Here is a 17,913-nt window from a genome sequence, read left to right as displayed (position 1 = left end):
GTTCAAGCCATCTGCTAAGCTTAAAGTAGAAGAGTTTTGGAGTAGCTGTGTGTATTCTCCCAGGGCTTTAAAGCAAAACACATAGAATGGAACTGCTCACTAACCATTCCAAAAGTCTAAGTTGGGGTAGGTTTGGTTCCATTTACAACATGGTTGGAAATTCAGATTTCCAAATGTTAAGATGGAATAGGTTATTAAAAGGTCAAGTTGTTCTACAATTGCACTATAATATTCTCTTTTATTTTAAGGGGCACGATAACATAATATTGAAAGATGCTGAGCTTGTTAGCTGGAAATTTGACAGCCTGGGCTTGAGACTTGGTGCATGCCGTATAATGGGATGAGCTCCCATTACTTGCTGCAGCTCCTGTAAACCTAGCAGTTTAAAAGCATGAAAAATGAATAGACAAACAGGTAGCATTTTGGTGGGAAGGCAACTGCATTCCATGTGCCTCAGAGTATAGTCCTGCTGGTCACATGACCATGGAAGTATCTTTGGACAACAGTGGCTTTCTTGGTTAAGAAGTGGAGATACTTCTTAGCCAAGAGTCTGATTGCAGCAGAGGCGGAGTAATGACACGGACACAAGAGCTGGATTTAAAATGGGTCATTTTATTAATTAAATTTGCATAATTTATTTAAATAAATTTGCATAAATTAACTATAACCCTAAACAAGGACCCGCAGGGTCAAACAATTGCTTCCGGGGTGGAAAATGATGTCAGAAAAACTTCCGGGGCAACATATGGGTGTAGCTCCATGCTGATCCAGGTGAGGGGCCACGCCCTCACCTGACTCACTGCCATGCACTTGCATGTGGGAGGTCCCACCGTCTATCCCATACAAGGGGAAAGAAATGGGCGGGACCCAAAGACAGGTTCCCCCCAATTGCTCAGGTCGCTTACACCACAAGCCTTTGGAGAGAACCTGTCAATCATCCCCAAAGATGCTCAACGGAGAACATGCAGTTGCTAAACCACCACCCAGTTTTCCTCCCCTAACCTGCCTACTCAAATGACCAAAGGTATACCAATTAACCTAAACAGGGGCGAAGCACCCCCTAACCACCTATCCGTCACTGCAGTGTGGAATAGGCAAAAAAAAACGGTTGCAGAAAATACCGCAACCGCCAAAAATTCCTATTCGGCCCCCTAGGGGTGACCCCCACTGGCACATTGGAAGATAGGGAGGGCGAGTGGGTGCTCGCTTTGTCGTTCATCCAGGCGAAAAGGAGGCCCTGGAGCCTGTCCAGCCCTTTTATAGGGCTGCAGGCTCCGCCCCGGATGACGTCACTGGGAAGGCCGAAGCCTCCCAGGAGCTGGCCGAGATCTCGGCTGAAAACAAGATGGCGGCTACGCCGAGGGCCGTGTCTCCCTGGCCCTGCGGCAAAATGGGCCGGGGATTATTCACCGGCCGGGTATTCTAGGGGAGTACTGCCCCCTAGAATCAGACACAACTTCCACCTTTATCTTTATTCTCTTTTAAAAAGTAGAAAATATCAGTGAACTTTAAAAAAAATCTTTATGAAAGCTTCCATGCTATTAGTCTCCATGCTATTCTCAAGAGTATCCCAGAACATCTGGAGCAAATTTTGGAGGACGGTTGCTGAAAAGAGAAGATAACTAGTTATGTCCCCACCTCTTTGTGTTCATGGATCCTCAGATATTTTTTAATTAACTTTGAGACAGAGTTTAACTATTTGTATTTTTCTTAAGAAAATTCCAAAAATATTCCTTCAAAGTTTGAGTTTGAACCGATTCCACCTTGCCTTGTTCTCATGTGAATGTAGAATTGAAAAATCTTAACTTAAAAACTGCTTGTTTAACATACCGGGTGAGTTTAGAAATACATTATTTGTTGATGTACAACAAAAGGGTGCCTGCTTTTAAAATTACATCCTTTACTTTTGTGTCTCTGTGGTAGTATACAGGTTTCTAACATGTCATCTTTCTTTCTTTCTTTTTTCTTTTTTCCACGTAAAAAAACCCCAAACAGGTTGTAACAAACAGGGACACTCAAGAAACGCTCCTTTGCATGGCTTGTGTATTTGAAGTTTCAAACAGCGAACATGGTGCACAGCATCACATCTACAGGCTTGTAAAGGACTGAACAGTTATTTATAGACACCTTTTCAATATGACTCCTTATGAAAATGCAGACTGTCAACCTCAACACTAAGTGGCAGTTTTCTTTGGCTGAGCTGTCCCCAACATTTTTCTAAACCTCATTTGAGTGTGTTGATAAATATTGTAGCTGTGAAATTCTGGTACAGTTGTACAAATTCTTTCTTAAAACAAAGTGTTCTTTAAATTTATAAAGCCACCCTTTTGGAGGGAGACTATATTTAAGAATTTGTGGAAGTTTGTTGTGTTAGAAAAATGTAAGACAGAGCAATTGCCATGGAAAAGTTTAACAGCAGTTATAAGAATTTATGAGGTGTTTTGTCTAAATTAATAAAATCATGTTTCTAAGGTGCAAGAATGAAATGAATTTTGACTAAGCGTAAATTAGCACACTTTTTTTTTTAAAAAAAGAAGTATCTTCATAACTGATTACTGTGGAAAATACAGACGAATGTAAATCGCTAAATTATTTTATACTGCAACTCAATTTCTTTTGAAGCCAAATGACAAACTTAGCCTTAAAAATGCCTGATGGGAATGGACGGTCCTTAAAGTAGGCAAAATATATTTTTTTCTTTCCCTCTATATTAAACTAATATTCTAATTCACTGAAATTTTCAAGCAGGTATTGCAAAGCGAGAAGACTTCCTTTCTTTTACTAATTTTATCTAGTGCATTAAAAATATAAAATATTTGTACTAATAAGGACATTTGATTATTTAATTAAAAGATGGCTCGTTTTGCAATAATTAGACAAATACTAAAAGATTAGACTTACAGTGTATGTAATCCTGTGTGCGTGATTATATATTATATGAAATGGTTTTGTTTTGTTTTTCATAACAACCCAAGAAATTGCAACAGCCAAATTACCAATTATATAGGAGAGGGATTTGAAAGTGCTATTTTTTTAATTAGATGGTCAGATAAAAGCCACAGTCATTGTAATTGGGGAAAAACAATAGGAGGTCTAAAACAAAAGGTTCATCTGTTTTAATATCTTTAGAATCTTAAAAATATCTAACATTGTCAAAAGACTGATTAATTTCCTTTAAGCTAGTCTCAATGCGATCCACCAGGCGAAATATGTAACGTATCAGCTATTTATGGAAGCCACATTAAGGACTTATTTCAGAACTGTTTTACACTGACTCAGATCACTGTTTCACCTAGCTCAGGTTTGTCAGCAGGGACTGAAAGTTATTTTCTAGGATTGTACACTGGCTGGAGAATCTGGGAGTTGAAGTCCACATATATGAGTGGAGAGGGGCAGCATACAAATCCAATAAATAAATAAATAAAACATCTTAAAAGTTGCCAAAATTGAGAAACACTGCTCTAGGATGTCAAGCAATTTTTTAAAAAAATCATAAACAAATAAAAATAAGAGTCAAGACTGGACCATCTATATATAATGCCAGCATGACTATATCTCTTCACAAATAAGTAGCTTCTTTGATAATTTCAAATTAATCTGAAAGGATGCCAAGTACTTGGCTGCCCAGAATGCATATCTGGTGAGCTACAGGTGGCTTGGTAGACTTGGTAGATTTAAAATTTGACATGTTGAATATAGCTTTCCTTAGGCATATCCCCCCCCCCCCCCCATGGCTTTGACTATAATTCTCTAAATATCCAACCAGCACTGATGGTTGAGTTTGTGACCAACTTTTCTTTTGTAAACTTCTCAAAGTATCTGGCTCAATAATCCTCCTTGTTGATCCTTATCCATGTTTTTCTTTTCCTGTCCACAATTCTGTTTGTCAGGAAAAGGAACACCACGCTCATGCCAAAAGTTTGAACAGATTATTTTCCTAGAGCTTTCTACACAAGTCCCTCTCTTAATCTCTTCATTTTGATTCCTGTTCCCTTCATCTGAGCTTCTTTAGATAGAGAATATTTGGTATTGTTTAGACACACAATCTGATTGTATTTATGTAGGGCTGTTTTCCCTTCAGTAACATATTATGTACACAGTTTAAGTCTTCATACAAGAGCAAGGCTGAAATGTGGCTTAATCAAGATTATATTAAGACATGCAATTTAGGAAGGGTACATGCTCACAAGATGGTTTGAGACATGCTTTAAACAACTACTTTGATTCTAAGCCATCTCCTTATGTGTCATAATTCAACTTGGTGGTTTGAACTGCTGGCACATGAAAATATTAGAGAATGAAAATTTAGCCTCCAGATATTCAAAGTTGAAAATTAAGAAAAGTTCTGGAAAAAATTTGGAACCTTTCCTCCTTCATATTGATTTTACATTCATGATAGAATGACAGTAGTCTCTTAGAGTCACAATTCCCTACAGTTTTGAAATTTTGGAGTTGCTCTTAGGATAAATGCTACATATAACATTTTAGGCATTGTGTTAATAAACATTCACAATTAAAAACATTCACAGCAAAGACTCTGAGGATGTTTCAAAGTACAGTTCATCTGGAAGGTTGTTTTACTTCATTGTTGAAGATTATGGTGCTTAACATCTGGAAGGCTGCATAATGCTGTGGTCTTCTGTCCATGATTGCATTCACCTGTTTAGTGGATTGTTGCAAGCACAGGGTTCCTCTAACATTTTCTAACATTTCCATTCACAAAAATAAGAGGGTAGACCAGCAGTAGAATGGAAGGCCAAGAAGAACATTGGAATGCTTGCTAAACTGAGCATCTTTTGATTAATAGATGTTAAGGCAGATGAACCTCTTGAGCTGCAATCAACTGGATGTAAATCCCGTTGAACTAAATAGGAGTTACCTCTGGGTAGCTATGCGCACAGGATTGTGCTGTCAGTCATTTTGTCTGAGAGCACTAGAACTGAACATTTATGGTTGGGTCTCTTCATGTGTTTCTAACACGAGCAAAATATCTTAAATAGAAGCATTTTACCTAGCAGGAAGAGCCCTTTATTCGAAGCACTTGGTCTAAAATTCTCTTTTTTTTAACAGTCAAGTATTATAAGGCTTTGGGTTTTCAATTTATTTATTTGGGGGGGGGATTTTTAAAAAATTAGGATCACTTTTCACACCTGAAACAGATCAGCTTGCAAAGTAGGCACATGTTTTTCTTCTTCTGATAATTGCCTGCAACAAAACGTATGTAATGACTATACAGTCTGAAGCATCCTGATGTTTCTTGATGTTCGTTTTTGTAAAAATGTATGGGGAACTGTTTGCCTTGTCAGTCACTTATTTGTGGATGTAAACAATTCATCCCCTGAGCATGTTTCTTCCTCAAGCCTTAAGTCTGTCAAAGGTTTTGTGTAGAATGTCTGGTCCCCCCCAAACGCTGCCTGGCAACTGTGAGCTCTTTTGTAAGCTGGAAGCATCTCTCTTGTTACTGTTATTTGTGGTAGGAACTTCTTAATTCCAAGCTGCCAAAGCATTACAATATGCAGTGCCTTAGTGCTATAGTAGGAGAACCTTCTAGCCTATCATGCCAATCATATGTAGTCCATTAATTTGGTTTATTTATATATATAAAAAAATAATCTAGAGGAAACCCTTTTGGTCAAAGAAACCTTCCTACACAAGTCAGTCCCCATTACCACATAGTTGGAATCTTTATACCAAAATGAAACAAAACAGCTCTAGAATTTTCTGCAGAAAGTGAATTGTATAAATAATGCTGCCTTTTCCAGTTCTCATGACCAAATACTTAGTTTGTGACTCTGCACTCTTGCATGCAAGTGCCTTTGGTTTTGAAGTTCCAGCTTAGAAAAGTGCTGCCATAATAAAAGACAAATTGTAGAGACCAAAAATATTTAGAGATCACCATAATGCCTTTGGTTTATTGGACACAGTCAAAACTAACAGGCCTCCATTCTCAAAGAGTATCTTTTTATAGTAGCATGCTTTTTTTCAAATCACAAGAGTGCATAATGCTGGAAACTAATCTCCCTCTTGTTGTTTCTGAGGCTTTGATGACTAGCATTAAAAAGGAAAAAAAATCAGTATTTCATCTTTGCAATGTCTTTCTTCATCCAGTTTGACATTTCTCCATAATTAACAGAAAATTAAGGAAAGGACAAATGCGATTTTACTAACCAGTTCTGCGAAGATGGCCCTCTTCTCCATCTTAAATTTGCACTTACTTTGTTTACAAACTTGAGCAATTGGATGTCTAAAATTGAAAAGCATGGATCAAAATGTTTCTGAAATTTCTGAAATGGTGCTTTTGGGCACCATTTATTTTTTAGAAATGAATAAGAAATATTATTAGAAAATCCTTTAGACTGGTATCATTCAGTCTCTTACACTACTAGACAGGCAGCTTCTTTAATTAAAGGGTGCCATTTAACACAGTTTGTGAATTTGAAGAATATTGCTTATTTCAAGAGACATTGACAACGTTGATACTGATGTACTTATTCAAAAAGGTATGTGTGTATGTGTATACGTGCATACACACAAGAGAAAACTGATAGCAGTAAAACCAAAAGTTGGCAGAGGGAATTGTAGCTATTCTAGTTTTAATAGTTTTTTTTTAAAATTAAAATTACTGTGCAGCACAAAGTGGTAACATTTGTGATTGTTCTCCCTCTCTCTTTCATTTGCATTCATAATGGTTTTCTTGTTCTTCAAAGATTTAAATCTCCTTCACTCTCTTCTTGCATCTAATCCACTAAGGATTGCTTAGCCTCAAAAGTAAACTATATATATATTTACAACTATTAAATATATCTGCTGAGACAGATATAAGTAAGAAAGTGGGAGGAGTATATTTTATTGCAAAGGAATCATTTTTATTTATTGTCTTATGTATAAATTGAAAAAAAGAAAGAAATGGTACAAGTTGTTGCAGTTGAAACATAGCTTTTACAAATGTAATTTTATACTTACTTGAATTCTAGAATGGCTTATTTAGGTACTGTACCACTATGTTGTGTAATTTGCAAGTTTCATATCTATTTTCTCACTTACTACTAGAGTCCATTCAGTTTGGCAACTCCCTTGAACTCAATCTTCCTGTTTTTATCACCTTCAAGTAACAGAGACAATTAAATGAAACAAAAGCATCCAAGAATAAGAAGGTGATTTATAGAATTTCAAAAACTGCAAAGTGGTAAATTTTAGTCTTGGTTCATTTTCTTTAGTTTAGACATCATGCCAAATCAGGAAGGAAATTTAATGATGTTTTGGAAAAGATTCACACAACTTGATTGCTTAATGATGATTGTCAAATAAGCCATATTTAGCTCAATTGATGTTACACATTAAAGTGTAACACATAGTTTATAAAACATATTGGCTTGTATCCCTCATGCTACTAGATAAAAATAAATCATATTGTAGAATCAGTTTTTAAGTAACACCATACCAAATTTTATTAAATCTAATCACAATTTTCCAAGTACACAGAATCAGAATCATAGAGTGGAATGTTATGTGAATCAATGTTTTAATCATTCTAGACTTCATAAAACATTTACATTGATAAACTTTTAGTAAAAACATTCCTTACTCAGCCTGCAGAAGCTGTGTATCATACTTTCAAATATCTGAACAATCATATATAACATGGTAACTCAGAATCATGATTTGCCTACTATGTTTTATATCTCAAACCATTAATTAAGCTACCTAGAGTTGGCAGTACATACATGGGTATGAGGCAGCCATTATTAAACATCAGAATTAAAGATGTTGAAATAAACAGAGGTGAAATCTCAAAACCCCACACATCACGCAAGCTGTTATTTGAGAAGGGCAAAACAATATAAACAATTGCTTGCAGCAAGAGAGAAGATTGATGGACATGTCATGTAATTTCATTATTTTTCCCTCACGAAAGTTTTTCTGTTCTCAAAAGGCTGTTCAAAACAGCTGCTGTTCAGTGATTTGGATTCTAGGTTACAGGAAACAAAAACCATGGTTTGGCATGTTTTCTAAACTGACCTTGTCTTTTGACAGTTTAGGAAAACCAGTTATGAATCAATCAACTTTAACACAACACTAGCATCATGTAACATATGTGGTTCTGCTATAGGAGCAGTCAACATATGGCTTGCAGCACCTTGTTGACAGTTCCTCATGGCTGGGATTGAAATGCAGATCCAGTTTTTGAGTAGTGGTCTGAAAGGTGAAATCCTGCCCCCATTTCACCCATTAAAAGTCCCTGAATCCCTCCACCAAATGGACTCATTTTTCCCATGTTGGTGGAGGGGAGCTAAGGCCAGAAGAGACGGTATGGGCATCTACCTAATACTGAAAAGCAAGGTTGAAAGTTGGGGCCTCACTCACTCTGCCCATATTTTCCACAGCCCCTGGGCATGATGCAGATATCAAGGAGATCAACACAGGCTAAAAACTGCCCCATTCACATTTTATAGGACAGATACGCTGTCCTACTGTCCTGTAGGATAGATATATGTGGCATCCATGTTCTGTGGGACAGATATACGTGATTAATATATGCTAATCCAGGGAGGAACACTCCACCATCCGCATTAAGTAGTGATTTAATTGCCTGCAGTGCTCACGTCCCAATTCCCATGTAATTGGGGATTGGAGCACCTGGGGAGGCATTAATGCACCACTCCCTACCCACCTCTATGACAACCTAAATTGGTTCCCATTTTTGTGTCTACTCAGGTTAAAAATATTAATATTATCATTACTATTATTATTTTGGTTACTATATGGTAATCTTGTTTGGTTTTCTTTCTCCCAGCTATTTTTGTGAATAGAAAGACTGAATAGTTGAAAGTACAGTGTCAATTTGGATTTGATGATCTCCAATTGAGTCGATTACTATGGCTGTGAGAGTTTCCCAAAAAGTTGTTTTGCTATATCAATTCCAAAATGCACTCGCTTCACAAAGGACATACATCCTGTTAACTCCTCACATGGGTAGTTTTCTTTTGGTTTCTCATTTTGTTTTCTTCCTTTTACACGGGCCTCTCAATCAAGGCTCCTAACTGCAAAAGAAAAGCCTACAATATGTGCCTGAAAAAGACAAAATAATTTTATAACAGTTTTTAAAACCTGAATAGCCTTTAATTTTTTAATATCAGTACATTTTATGTAAAAGCAAAAGGTTTTCTTTGTTTCCTTTTTTTTTGTTTTTATTTGACACATGCATTTGTTCACATTTGTAAATGACTTAATGGAATTCTCACTTTGTTTATTTGTGTAATGTGTATAAACTGGGTTTGTGACATATTCATATATGGTCAGTGGTTATTTTAATATTGTACTGCTGCTGGTTACTTTGGGAATGGGGTGTCAATCTGCCTTGGATGACAAAGTACCTCTTGCTTAGGCATTGAGGGAAAGCTCTATTTTAAAAGAAAAAAGTGAACCTTGGCAAATTGTGCCTTAACATATTTTGAAGTTTTCAAAACAACTTTCAATCAAACCTTTTGGCAGTACAGTATTCTTGTATTTGTCGTCTGTGTGTAGGTACTGGTACCTTCTTTGTTTTTAAAAACGTTTTAAGTGTTGGCTTTAAAGTGAATTTATCTTTAGTATGATAGTAATATGAAAATTATAGGGTTTGTGTGCAGAGAATTTTTTTATAAAAGTGCTTTGTAAAAAAAAAAATTGTATTCTAGCTTTCGCGGTACATATGTGTGATACCTTTAATATCCATGACAGTTAAGTGCAATTATTTCATCACTCTAAAAATGCTATTTTTGTGTCGGTTACTGCAGGTGTTCATGTCTTTGCAAAGTGACACATTTTGATGCCTTCTTGATAAAGTGGTAGATTTTTTGTAGCTTTCTAGAAAATTTGTATTCCTACAGTATTGATTGGAAATAAAGGAAATAAAATCATTGTCAATTTTGTTTTAATTTGCTTCAATGTTGTCAGTTGGGCCCCAAGGGGAGGGACTCTACGCATCAGGTGTTCCCGATGGATGTGCAGCCAGAGTTTGGCTTGTAAGCCCTGAGATCTCACCTTGACACACTTACCTTCTCAAAAGATAAGTGCTTTCAAAAAGCTGGTTGTTAAACACATCATAATAAAGGATCTTCCTATTGTACATTAAAGCCTTATGAACAGTATCTTCCAAGAGTCAAATTTTGGTAAAGAAGTTTAGAAGAATATTAATCCCATTCACATACTTTCTTCAGTGGTGGTAAAGAGCAAGACATACCAGCTATATCTTACCTACAGCATATCTGTTGACCATCTCTGTTGTGCTATTATTGTTATCAGCTTATTGCTTGTATTGCCTTATTCAGAGCACCAAATTCCTCCAGGATGGAGGTGAAAGGATTGGCCCTCAACCCTTAGTCTGCGGCCCACTAACAGTCCCTGAGAGTTTCATTAATAGGATGTGGAAGTGATGGTCGAGCACCCTCAATACCTGCATCCCCACTTATTCAAGTAGTGCGCAAGTGCATATGCATGCACTCCATTTGTGTGAACGACGTATGTGCGTGCCCACTGTTCACACAGAGCCATTCCCTTTCCTACCCCCTGCTGGTCCGATAAGCCAGAATTCTGGTGTAGAGCAGAACAGAGATGGAAATCAAATTTTCATAGAACTTGCAGAAATTCAATGAAGACCATTTACAAAACATGAGCTCCATCTGAGAAAAAATAATAAGTATGGAAAATAACCTTACAGAACTCCCAACTTGTCTCTCTTTCATATAAAGGGGAGGGGAAACAGTGTCCAGTTTTCAATGGGGTGTTATTATAAAGTTAGTTTCCAGTATTTCTTCTGGAGCTTGTTTCCCAACTTGGTCTAACTTGAAGAATTGAGAGCTGAATTATCTGAAGTGTATTGCTGAAACAATTCAGTGTGCATAAAGTCCTTAGCAAGGGATCACATGGAGAGATTTTGCATAGAGATAGGCAGGTCAACATACACAGTGTCAAGCACAGAACTAGTTGGTTTTGGTTTTGTCCCTGTTCACATCTTTGGAAATTGTTGGGACTAATGAGCAGGACCGCCAGAAGGGAAATTTATTTCTCAGAAAACATTTTGGGGATTAAAAATAGAGTTCCTAAATTTGAGCCAATTTTAATGAACACATTAAAACATTAAAAATTTTAATGGACACATTTTTATTGACACATCTAACTATTTTTCTTGCAAGTGTAGAGGTGCTTCACCATGCTGTCTTCTGGAAATGTTATTTAGAATTGGACTGCTTGAATACTTTAAGATTATTTAATCTTCAGTTCAATCTTTATGGTCACCACTTTCAGCAATAGGCTTGGCTTTTTTAGATCTGGATTGACTTTGCTATTCCACAAATATTAGGGGCCCAACAGTTCATAACGGGTTTGTATCTTTTTCATATCTTTTCAATAGTTCATATCTTTTCAGTAGAAACAATTTTAATCTGGGGGTTTCCAGGCTCCATCTTCTATGGCAATTCTTCCAAATGCACCAAGTTTCCAGAGAAGATTTAAAAAGGCTTTCAAGGGAAAGCTTGCTTTGTCTCTTTTATCACTACGATCAGAGTTCTGTGCAGGATTTCAAAGTTTAATCTGGCACAGAAGATCAGGACCATAAACCTCCAAATACAAGGTCCAGATCTCAACTCTCATATGCTGCAAATAAGGCTGTAAGCTAGAGATGATGGAGTCGATGATGATGGCGACATGATATAAACTTCAAGAAATAAAAGCCAAATAATTGTATTAAACATAACATGTTAATTATTTCAAATAAAATGTCACGTTTTACAGAATATGTTGGAAGAGTAGCCTCTACTATTCCCGAACAGATGGAAAAAGAACTGAGTCAAGGCCATGCTAGAAAACCTGAACACATCACTTTGTGTGTTATACAGGTTATGTTCAAACAACATATTAAACCACACTGTATAGTTTATTTCACTATATGTACCATCCCCAAACTCTGTTCTTAACAGCAATTTCACCATGACCTGCAGCTGTTTTCTGGCTATATCTTTCATGCAATCATAATGGAGCAGTTTCCATTTTGGTTTAATATTTGACCAGCTTTAGAAGCCCAATGTCTGCAAATTCTGGTAAACAACACCTGTTCCGCACTTATATGTATGTTTAACCATAGGAGAGATATGCCAGGTATGGATAACAATGCATTACAGATACGTGATTTAAAGTAACACATGTACCGAGCTGCAGGCAGACTTGAAGCTTAATTTACAGAAAAACTGGAAATGCAAGCATACCCAAACTCTAAAATAATTTAAAAAGTCATTTTTCATGAACCAGCTGTGGTAAGACAAAGTATCTCTTGGACATATAGAAAAGAGTCTATGGACAGGGAGCATCAAAGGTTGTTTTTTTAAAAAACAAAAACACATATTAAAGAAAGACATATTTCATATATGCAGAGACCTTTAAAAATATCTCTGCATTGTAATATGAATCTATTTTCATTCAAATCTAAACTATACTCAAGAAATTAATTTAGACTATTAGGACATCCCCGGGTGATAGCTATAGGATTTATGTCTAAGTAATACTGTATATCTGTAAGGGACCTCTTATGATAGTGGTTAACGCATCAGCCTAGAACTTGGGAGCTCATGTATTCTAGTCCTGCTTTAGGTGTAAAGCCAGCTGGGTGACCTTGGGCCAGTCACTCTCTCAGCCCTAGGAAGGAAGCAATGGAAAATCACTTCACCAAGAAAACTGCAGAGTCTTGACAGTCTCCAAGAATAGGACAATGATTGAACAGAAGAATAAAATAATGAGATGGCCCTGAAAAATATTTTTGCATAATATTTCTGTATTGCTGTGTATCTTAATTTCAACCTACCAGTATTTGCATGTGGGAAAGGGCCATTGTAAAAAAATGTAATGCTAAAAAATAATCAGAACCCTTTCTCATTGTTCTTGCTATTTTCTTTATAATTTCCAGAATCCTTTCTACTGTTTTCCTTATAATTTCTCTTCTGTACCAATTGCATATTTTTCCTATATAGGAGCTCTGCCGAAGCAACATTTTGCTTCTCACACAAGCCAACCAAATGTTTCAGATGTTCAGAAGTTGGAGGAGGAGATAACCCTCTCTACCATTGTTTTCCTGAACAAAATATTCATCATCCAAGCTACCCCCCCCCTCCTATCTTTTTAAATTTGGTTTTGTTTTGAGATTGTTATTATATTTATCACATTGCTTGGTAACAATTGGATGAGCCCATTCTTTCTCTTGAAATGTTGTGTAGAGTTTCAACAAATCTGTTTCATTAGGATTAACTTACATTCCATGAGAAACAATTGTGTTTCAAAGTTGTAAAAAACACTGGAAAATTTCAGAAATGCTGGCCTTTTCAATTCTAACTATGTAGTTCAAAGACGATGATTTGGCTTTGTTCCAAAGTATTTTTGTGTTTCATTCGCATTGACAGGATGATGATAATTGGGAGGACTGTATTATTACAATAACTGTATTTAGAGGAATGTTGGAGAAATAATTAAACTGACCTATATGTGTTTTGCATGTTTGATTCTGTTTTGCTTTTCTGTTCAATGTTTTTCTGTTTGCGTGTTTGCTTTGTTCTCTTCTCCAGATCATTTTGATTCATCCTGGCAAGAGATGCCAAGGGGAGACATCACAAAGGACAGATCCAAGGCTTTCCTACCCAAGCTTTAAGTACTACGTTTATTGTTTTCTTGAAGCACTAGAGGCTCTGTCGCTTCTCTTAATTACCCAGATATTGTGAATACCCACAATATCTGGACCACCACGGAGAATGTCAGATCCTAGACTGTCTCAACTCTGTGCGGTCAGGTATCTGAACTCTGGAATTAGTGGCTTAACCATCTCAATACTTTTGGAGCAGGTGTAGTGGCACAGGGATACACAATCTTTTTACACAGGGATACACAATCAGAGGCCCTGGGGCTGTGTAATATAGTGAAAACCTTGGGCAGTGCCTCTCAGTCAAATAAGCAAATATAGGTGGAACTCTTGCTTCATAATCAGGAGGCTGTGAGTTCAATGCTAAGTAGAAGCAGATATTTCTCTATGGCCATACTGAGAATATATCTGCTGAATATAATTCCACATTGGTGGCTCAAAGGGCATCTGGCCAGTAAATACTTGGCCCCCTTCAGTTGGCCAAACTCCACCCTGCAGGGGATTTTTAGTCGTTAAAAGAGGATGATGATCTGTTCAAGAAACAGGACATTGGGTCAACTTTGATGCTCATAATGAAAAGGCATCTGTTAGAATCTTGCTAGAAATATAGCGAGATTGTTAGAAATATAGAGAGATGTATTTGCGATGGAAGTGTTGACCGCATGGTAAACTGCCTGCCAGGTGCAAAGGTTGTGGACATCATGAGGCATCTAGACAGGCTGATAGATAGTGTTGGGGTGGAGCCAACTGTTGTGGTAGATGTCGGTACCAATAACATTGGGAAAGCTAAGCGGGAGGTCCTGGAAGCCAAATTTAGGTGCTAGGTAGAAGATTGAAGTCCAGGATCCCCAAGGTTGCATTCTCAGAAATGCTATCTCTTCCATGCGCAGGGCCAGCTAGACAGGCAGAGCTCAGGAGTAGTGATGGGCGAACCCAATGGAGTTCGGGTTCGGCGGATTCGGGCAAACTTTGCAAAAAATTCGGGTGACATCACCGAACTTGAACCGAACTCCAAACTTTTTAAAAATAGAGCCGCGGAAGGCAGCCCTGTGGTTGCCCACAAATTAAATTTGCAGGAGGGTGAACGGGGAGGCAGAGTAAGTGGGGGGAGTCAACAGCAGCCACCCACCAGATTTGCACAGCAATCCCGTGTGACTGGAGGGCATGCGCTGTGTGGCGCGCTGGGTCACTGGCTGCTGTGGGCAGTAGTAACATCAGACTGAACACTGAGGGTAGTGTTGGCCTAGGGGGAAAGAATATCTCAGTTCCCCAATGCCTGGTGGCAGAGGTGGGTTTTAAGAAGCTTACAAAAGGCAAGGAGGGTGGGGGCAGTTCTTATCTCTGGGGGGAGTTGGTTCCAGAGGGCCGGGGCCGCCACAGAGAAGGCTCTTCCCCTGGGTCCCGCCAAACGATATTGTTTAGTTGACGGGACCCGGAGAAGGCCCACTATGTGGGACCAAACTGGTCGCTGGGATTTGTGCAGCAGAAGGCGGTCCCTGAGATAATCTGGTCCGGTGCCATGAAGGGCTTTATAGGTCATAACCAAAACTTTGAATTGTGACCGGAAACTGATCGGCAACCAATGCAGACTGCGGAGTGTTGGTGTAATATGGGCATATTTGGGAAAGCCCATGATTGCTCTCGCAGCTGAATTCTGCACGATCTGAAGTTTCCAAGCACTTTTCAAAGGTAACCCCATGTAGAGAACATTTTAACCTAAACAAGTGCAGAGTTATGCATATTGGGGCAAAGAAGCCCAATTATACCTACCAACTGATGGGGACCAAGCTTTCTGAGACAACCCAAGAAAGGGATCTTGGGGTTTTGGTGGACAGCTCGATGAAGATGTCAACCCAGTGCGCCGCAGCAGTAAAAAAAAAAAAGCAAATTCCATGGTTCGCATGATTAGGAAGGGAATCAAAAATAAGTTGGCAAGTGTTGTATTGCTTCTGTACAAATCGATGGTGAGACCACACTTGGAGTACTGTGTACAGTTCTGGTCACTGCATCTTAAGAAGGATACAATGGAACTGGAAAAACTGCAAAAAAGGGCAACAAGTATGATCAAGGAAATGGAGCACCTCCCTTATGAAACCAGGTTTCAACGCTTTGGTCTCTTCAGACTTGAAAGACGGCATTTAAGAAGTGACTTGATTGAAGTGTACAAATAATTCATGAGATAGAAAAGGCAGATAGAGAAAAATATTTTCTCTATCACACAATACTAGGACAAGGGGGAACTCCCTAAAGCTCATAGGAAAGAAGGTGAGGACAAATAAAGGGAAATATTTCTTCACCCAGAGGGTCATTGGTTTATGGAATTCACTTCCAGAAGAGGTCATGACCGCTGTCAGCCTTGATAGCTTCAAGGCAGGATTAGACAGATTCATGTATGCCAAGTGTATCAATTGTTATTGTAAGGGATGTCCATGTGCCGCCTCTATGTTGGTTGAGGCAGGCAGGATTCCCTTGAGAACCATTTGTTGGGGGTCAGGGGAAAGGGAGGGTTTTGCCTTCTCTTTCTGTTCAAGATCCCCATGTACAATTGGTGGGCCACTGTGTGACACAGAATGCTGGACTCAATGGGCTTTGGCCTGATTCAGCATGGCTCTTACGTTCTTACGTAGAATTGTCCATTGAGTGAAGGCTTTATCATGGCTGAGCAATTTTTTTAAAACAAATATTTTTATTTTTATTTTCATACTTTTCACCCTAAATCCTCCCCCTCCCCTCAGTTCTATGAATAAGAAAGATCGTGGCTGAGCAATTAGTACCTAAATGCTGGCTCCTTCGGAGAACCTGGCCCACAGATGAGTAACTATTAAATGTAGTCGGCAAAGCAGAAAAACCATACACAGAATGTGTATTGATTCATAATATCACACCACAGGATCCTGCTGAAGAAAATGGCTGAGGAAACAGTGGTGTAGCATAGAGTTTTTGACAATTCGGGTACCACAAACATGTCTTCCCTCTGTGACAGCAGTAAAGCCAGCCATAAATCCACACAACCTTTCCTGGCCAGTATGTGCTTAATGTAAACCTTGTCTTAGTAAAGGGGAAATATGCTTTGCTGTGGCAAAGGGAGCTTTTTATGACAAAATCCAGTTTATTTTACAGCAGGTATCTCTCCGTCAGTCCTGTATCATGTGGGTGAATTATATTGGAAACTGTTGTGATTCCGTCTGAGGCTCCTCAGGGAACGGCTGAACCTATGCCGGCTCCATGCTCAGAGGGGGAGGATGAGGAACAGGAGGAGGAGGAGGAGGCCCAGGCAGACGGGGAGGAGGAATATCAGGCCGAGGGAGAGGGAGAACAACCTGAGTCCCCCGGGGTGGAGCTCTCCCCAGCAAGCAGCCTGGAGTCCTTGGATGAAAATGCACAAGCCATCATCGATCTCAGGCAGAGAAGAGCAGCACAACGAAGGGGACAATTAGCCAGGTATTTCCAGCCCTAAATAGGCAACAGCTGGGTTTGGGTGTGGTTCTCCCCAGAAAGGCTGAAAAGGCAGACCCACCTTTCCTGTATTGTGGAGTATTATCTTTGGGAGTCCTGGGACCTGGCTGTGATCTTTGGCGTTTCTGACTCTGGCTTGTGGCCCTGAAGGCTGAAACCTTGGGGGGAAAGATGTGGGTCTTATTCTCTACAGTGGTGTGTGTGCCAGCAAGAAGTCTGCTGTATTGTCTGGCCGTCATGACTCTGCTGTGAAGCCTCATAGCCTGTCTGTTGGGAAGAACAGGTTTTTCTCTGTGTTTGTTTTTCCAACTATAAAGTGCCTTTTTTTTACCAGCGTGTCTGGCTGCTTTTTTCAGTTGGTGTTGAAGTCTGGGGGCACCCAGACAGAACAGAAACTGGTGGAGAACAGAAGGCGGGATACTGAGGGAAATGATGTTTTACAGATACCAGATAAGAAATAATTACTGTCTTCAAAAGGTCATTTGCTATTATTTTGGCTTCAAACAAGCATGCAGAAAAGTCAATTTTCCTTTTCTGTGTATTATAAATTCAGTGACCATATTTTCTTGAAACAAGTAAAGGACAAGCCCGAAAAGAGAGCTCATCTAAGATAGTTTCAATGGGGTTAAGAAATTGTCGTGTTTATAACATTGCTTTACAAAGGAAAATTCAAGAGCAAAGGCAAGAAAAGCTTTTAATACACCCCTAGTATAATAAAAGTATCTAAAATCAAATAGTTACAGAGTCACTTGATAGTGGGGCGAGTGGTGTGTGTGTCTCTCTCTGTGTGTCTCTCT

The 17,913-nt window shown here is 38.7% G+C and overlaps 1 protein-coding gene and 1 long non-coding RNA gene across 11 annotated transcripts in view; both read left to right on the top strand.

The window, feature by feature from the left end:
• TEAD1 (TEA domain transcription factor 1) overlaps positions 1-2,478 on the top strand; it is a 281,398-nt gene extending 278,920 nt beyond the window's left edge. For all 10 annotated transcript variants that reach the window (XM_070762844.1, XM_070762862.1, XM_070762830.1 and 7 more), the window contains one exon: positions 1,996-2,478. In XM_070762844.1, coding sequence (XP_070618945.1) covers positions 1,996-2,109 — 114 coding nt within the window. In that variant the 3' untranslated portion in view covers positions 2,110-2,478. The remainder of the gene's footprint in view (positions 1-1,995) is intronic.
• Positions 2,479-7,050: 4,572 nt separating this feature from the next.
• LOC139173262 (uncharacterized) lies at positions 7,051-9,906 on the top strand. The gene is made up of 2 exons (XR_011560006.1): positions 7,051-7,154; positions 8,795-9,906. It is a non-coding gene; the product is annotated as an uncharacterized lncRNA (long non-coding RNA).
• The last annotated feature ends 8,007 nt before the right edge of the window (positions 9,907-17,913 follow it).

The sequence above is a fragment of the Erythrolamprus reginae genome, chromosome 1 (genome assembly GCF_031021105.1).
Source record: "Erythrolamprus reginae isolate rEryReg1 chromosome 1, rEryReg1.hap1, whole genome shotgun sequence".
In the NCBI taxonomy this organism is placed as follows: domain Eukaryota; kingdom Metazoa; phylum Chordata; class Lepidosauria; order Squamata; family Dipsadidae; genus Erythrolamprus; species Erythrolamprus reginae.
This window is presented reverse-complemented; position numbering and strand designations above follow the sequence as displayed.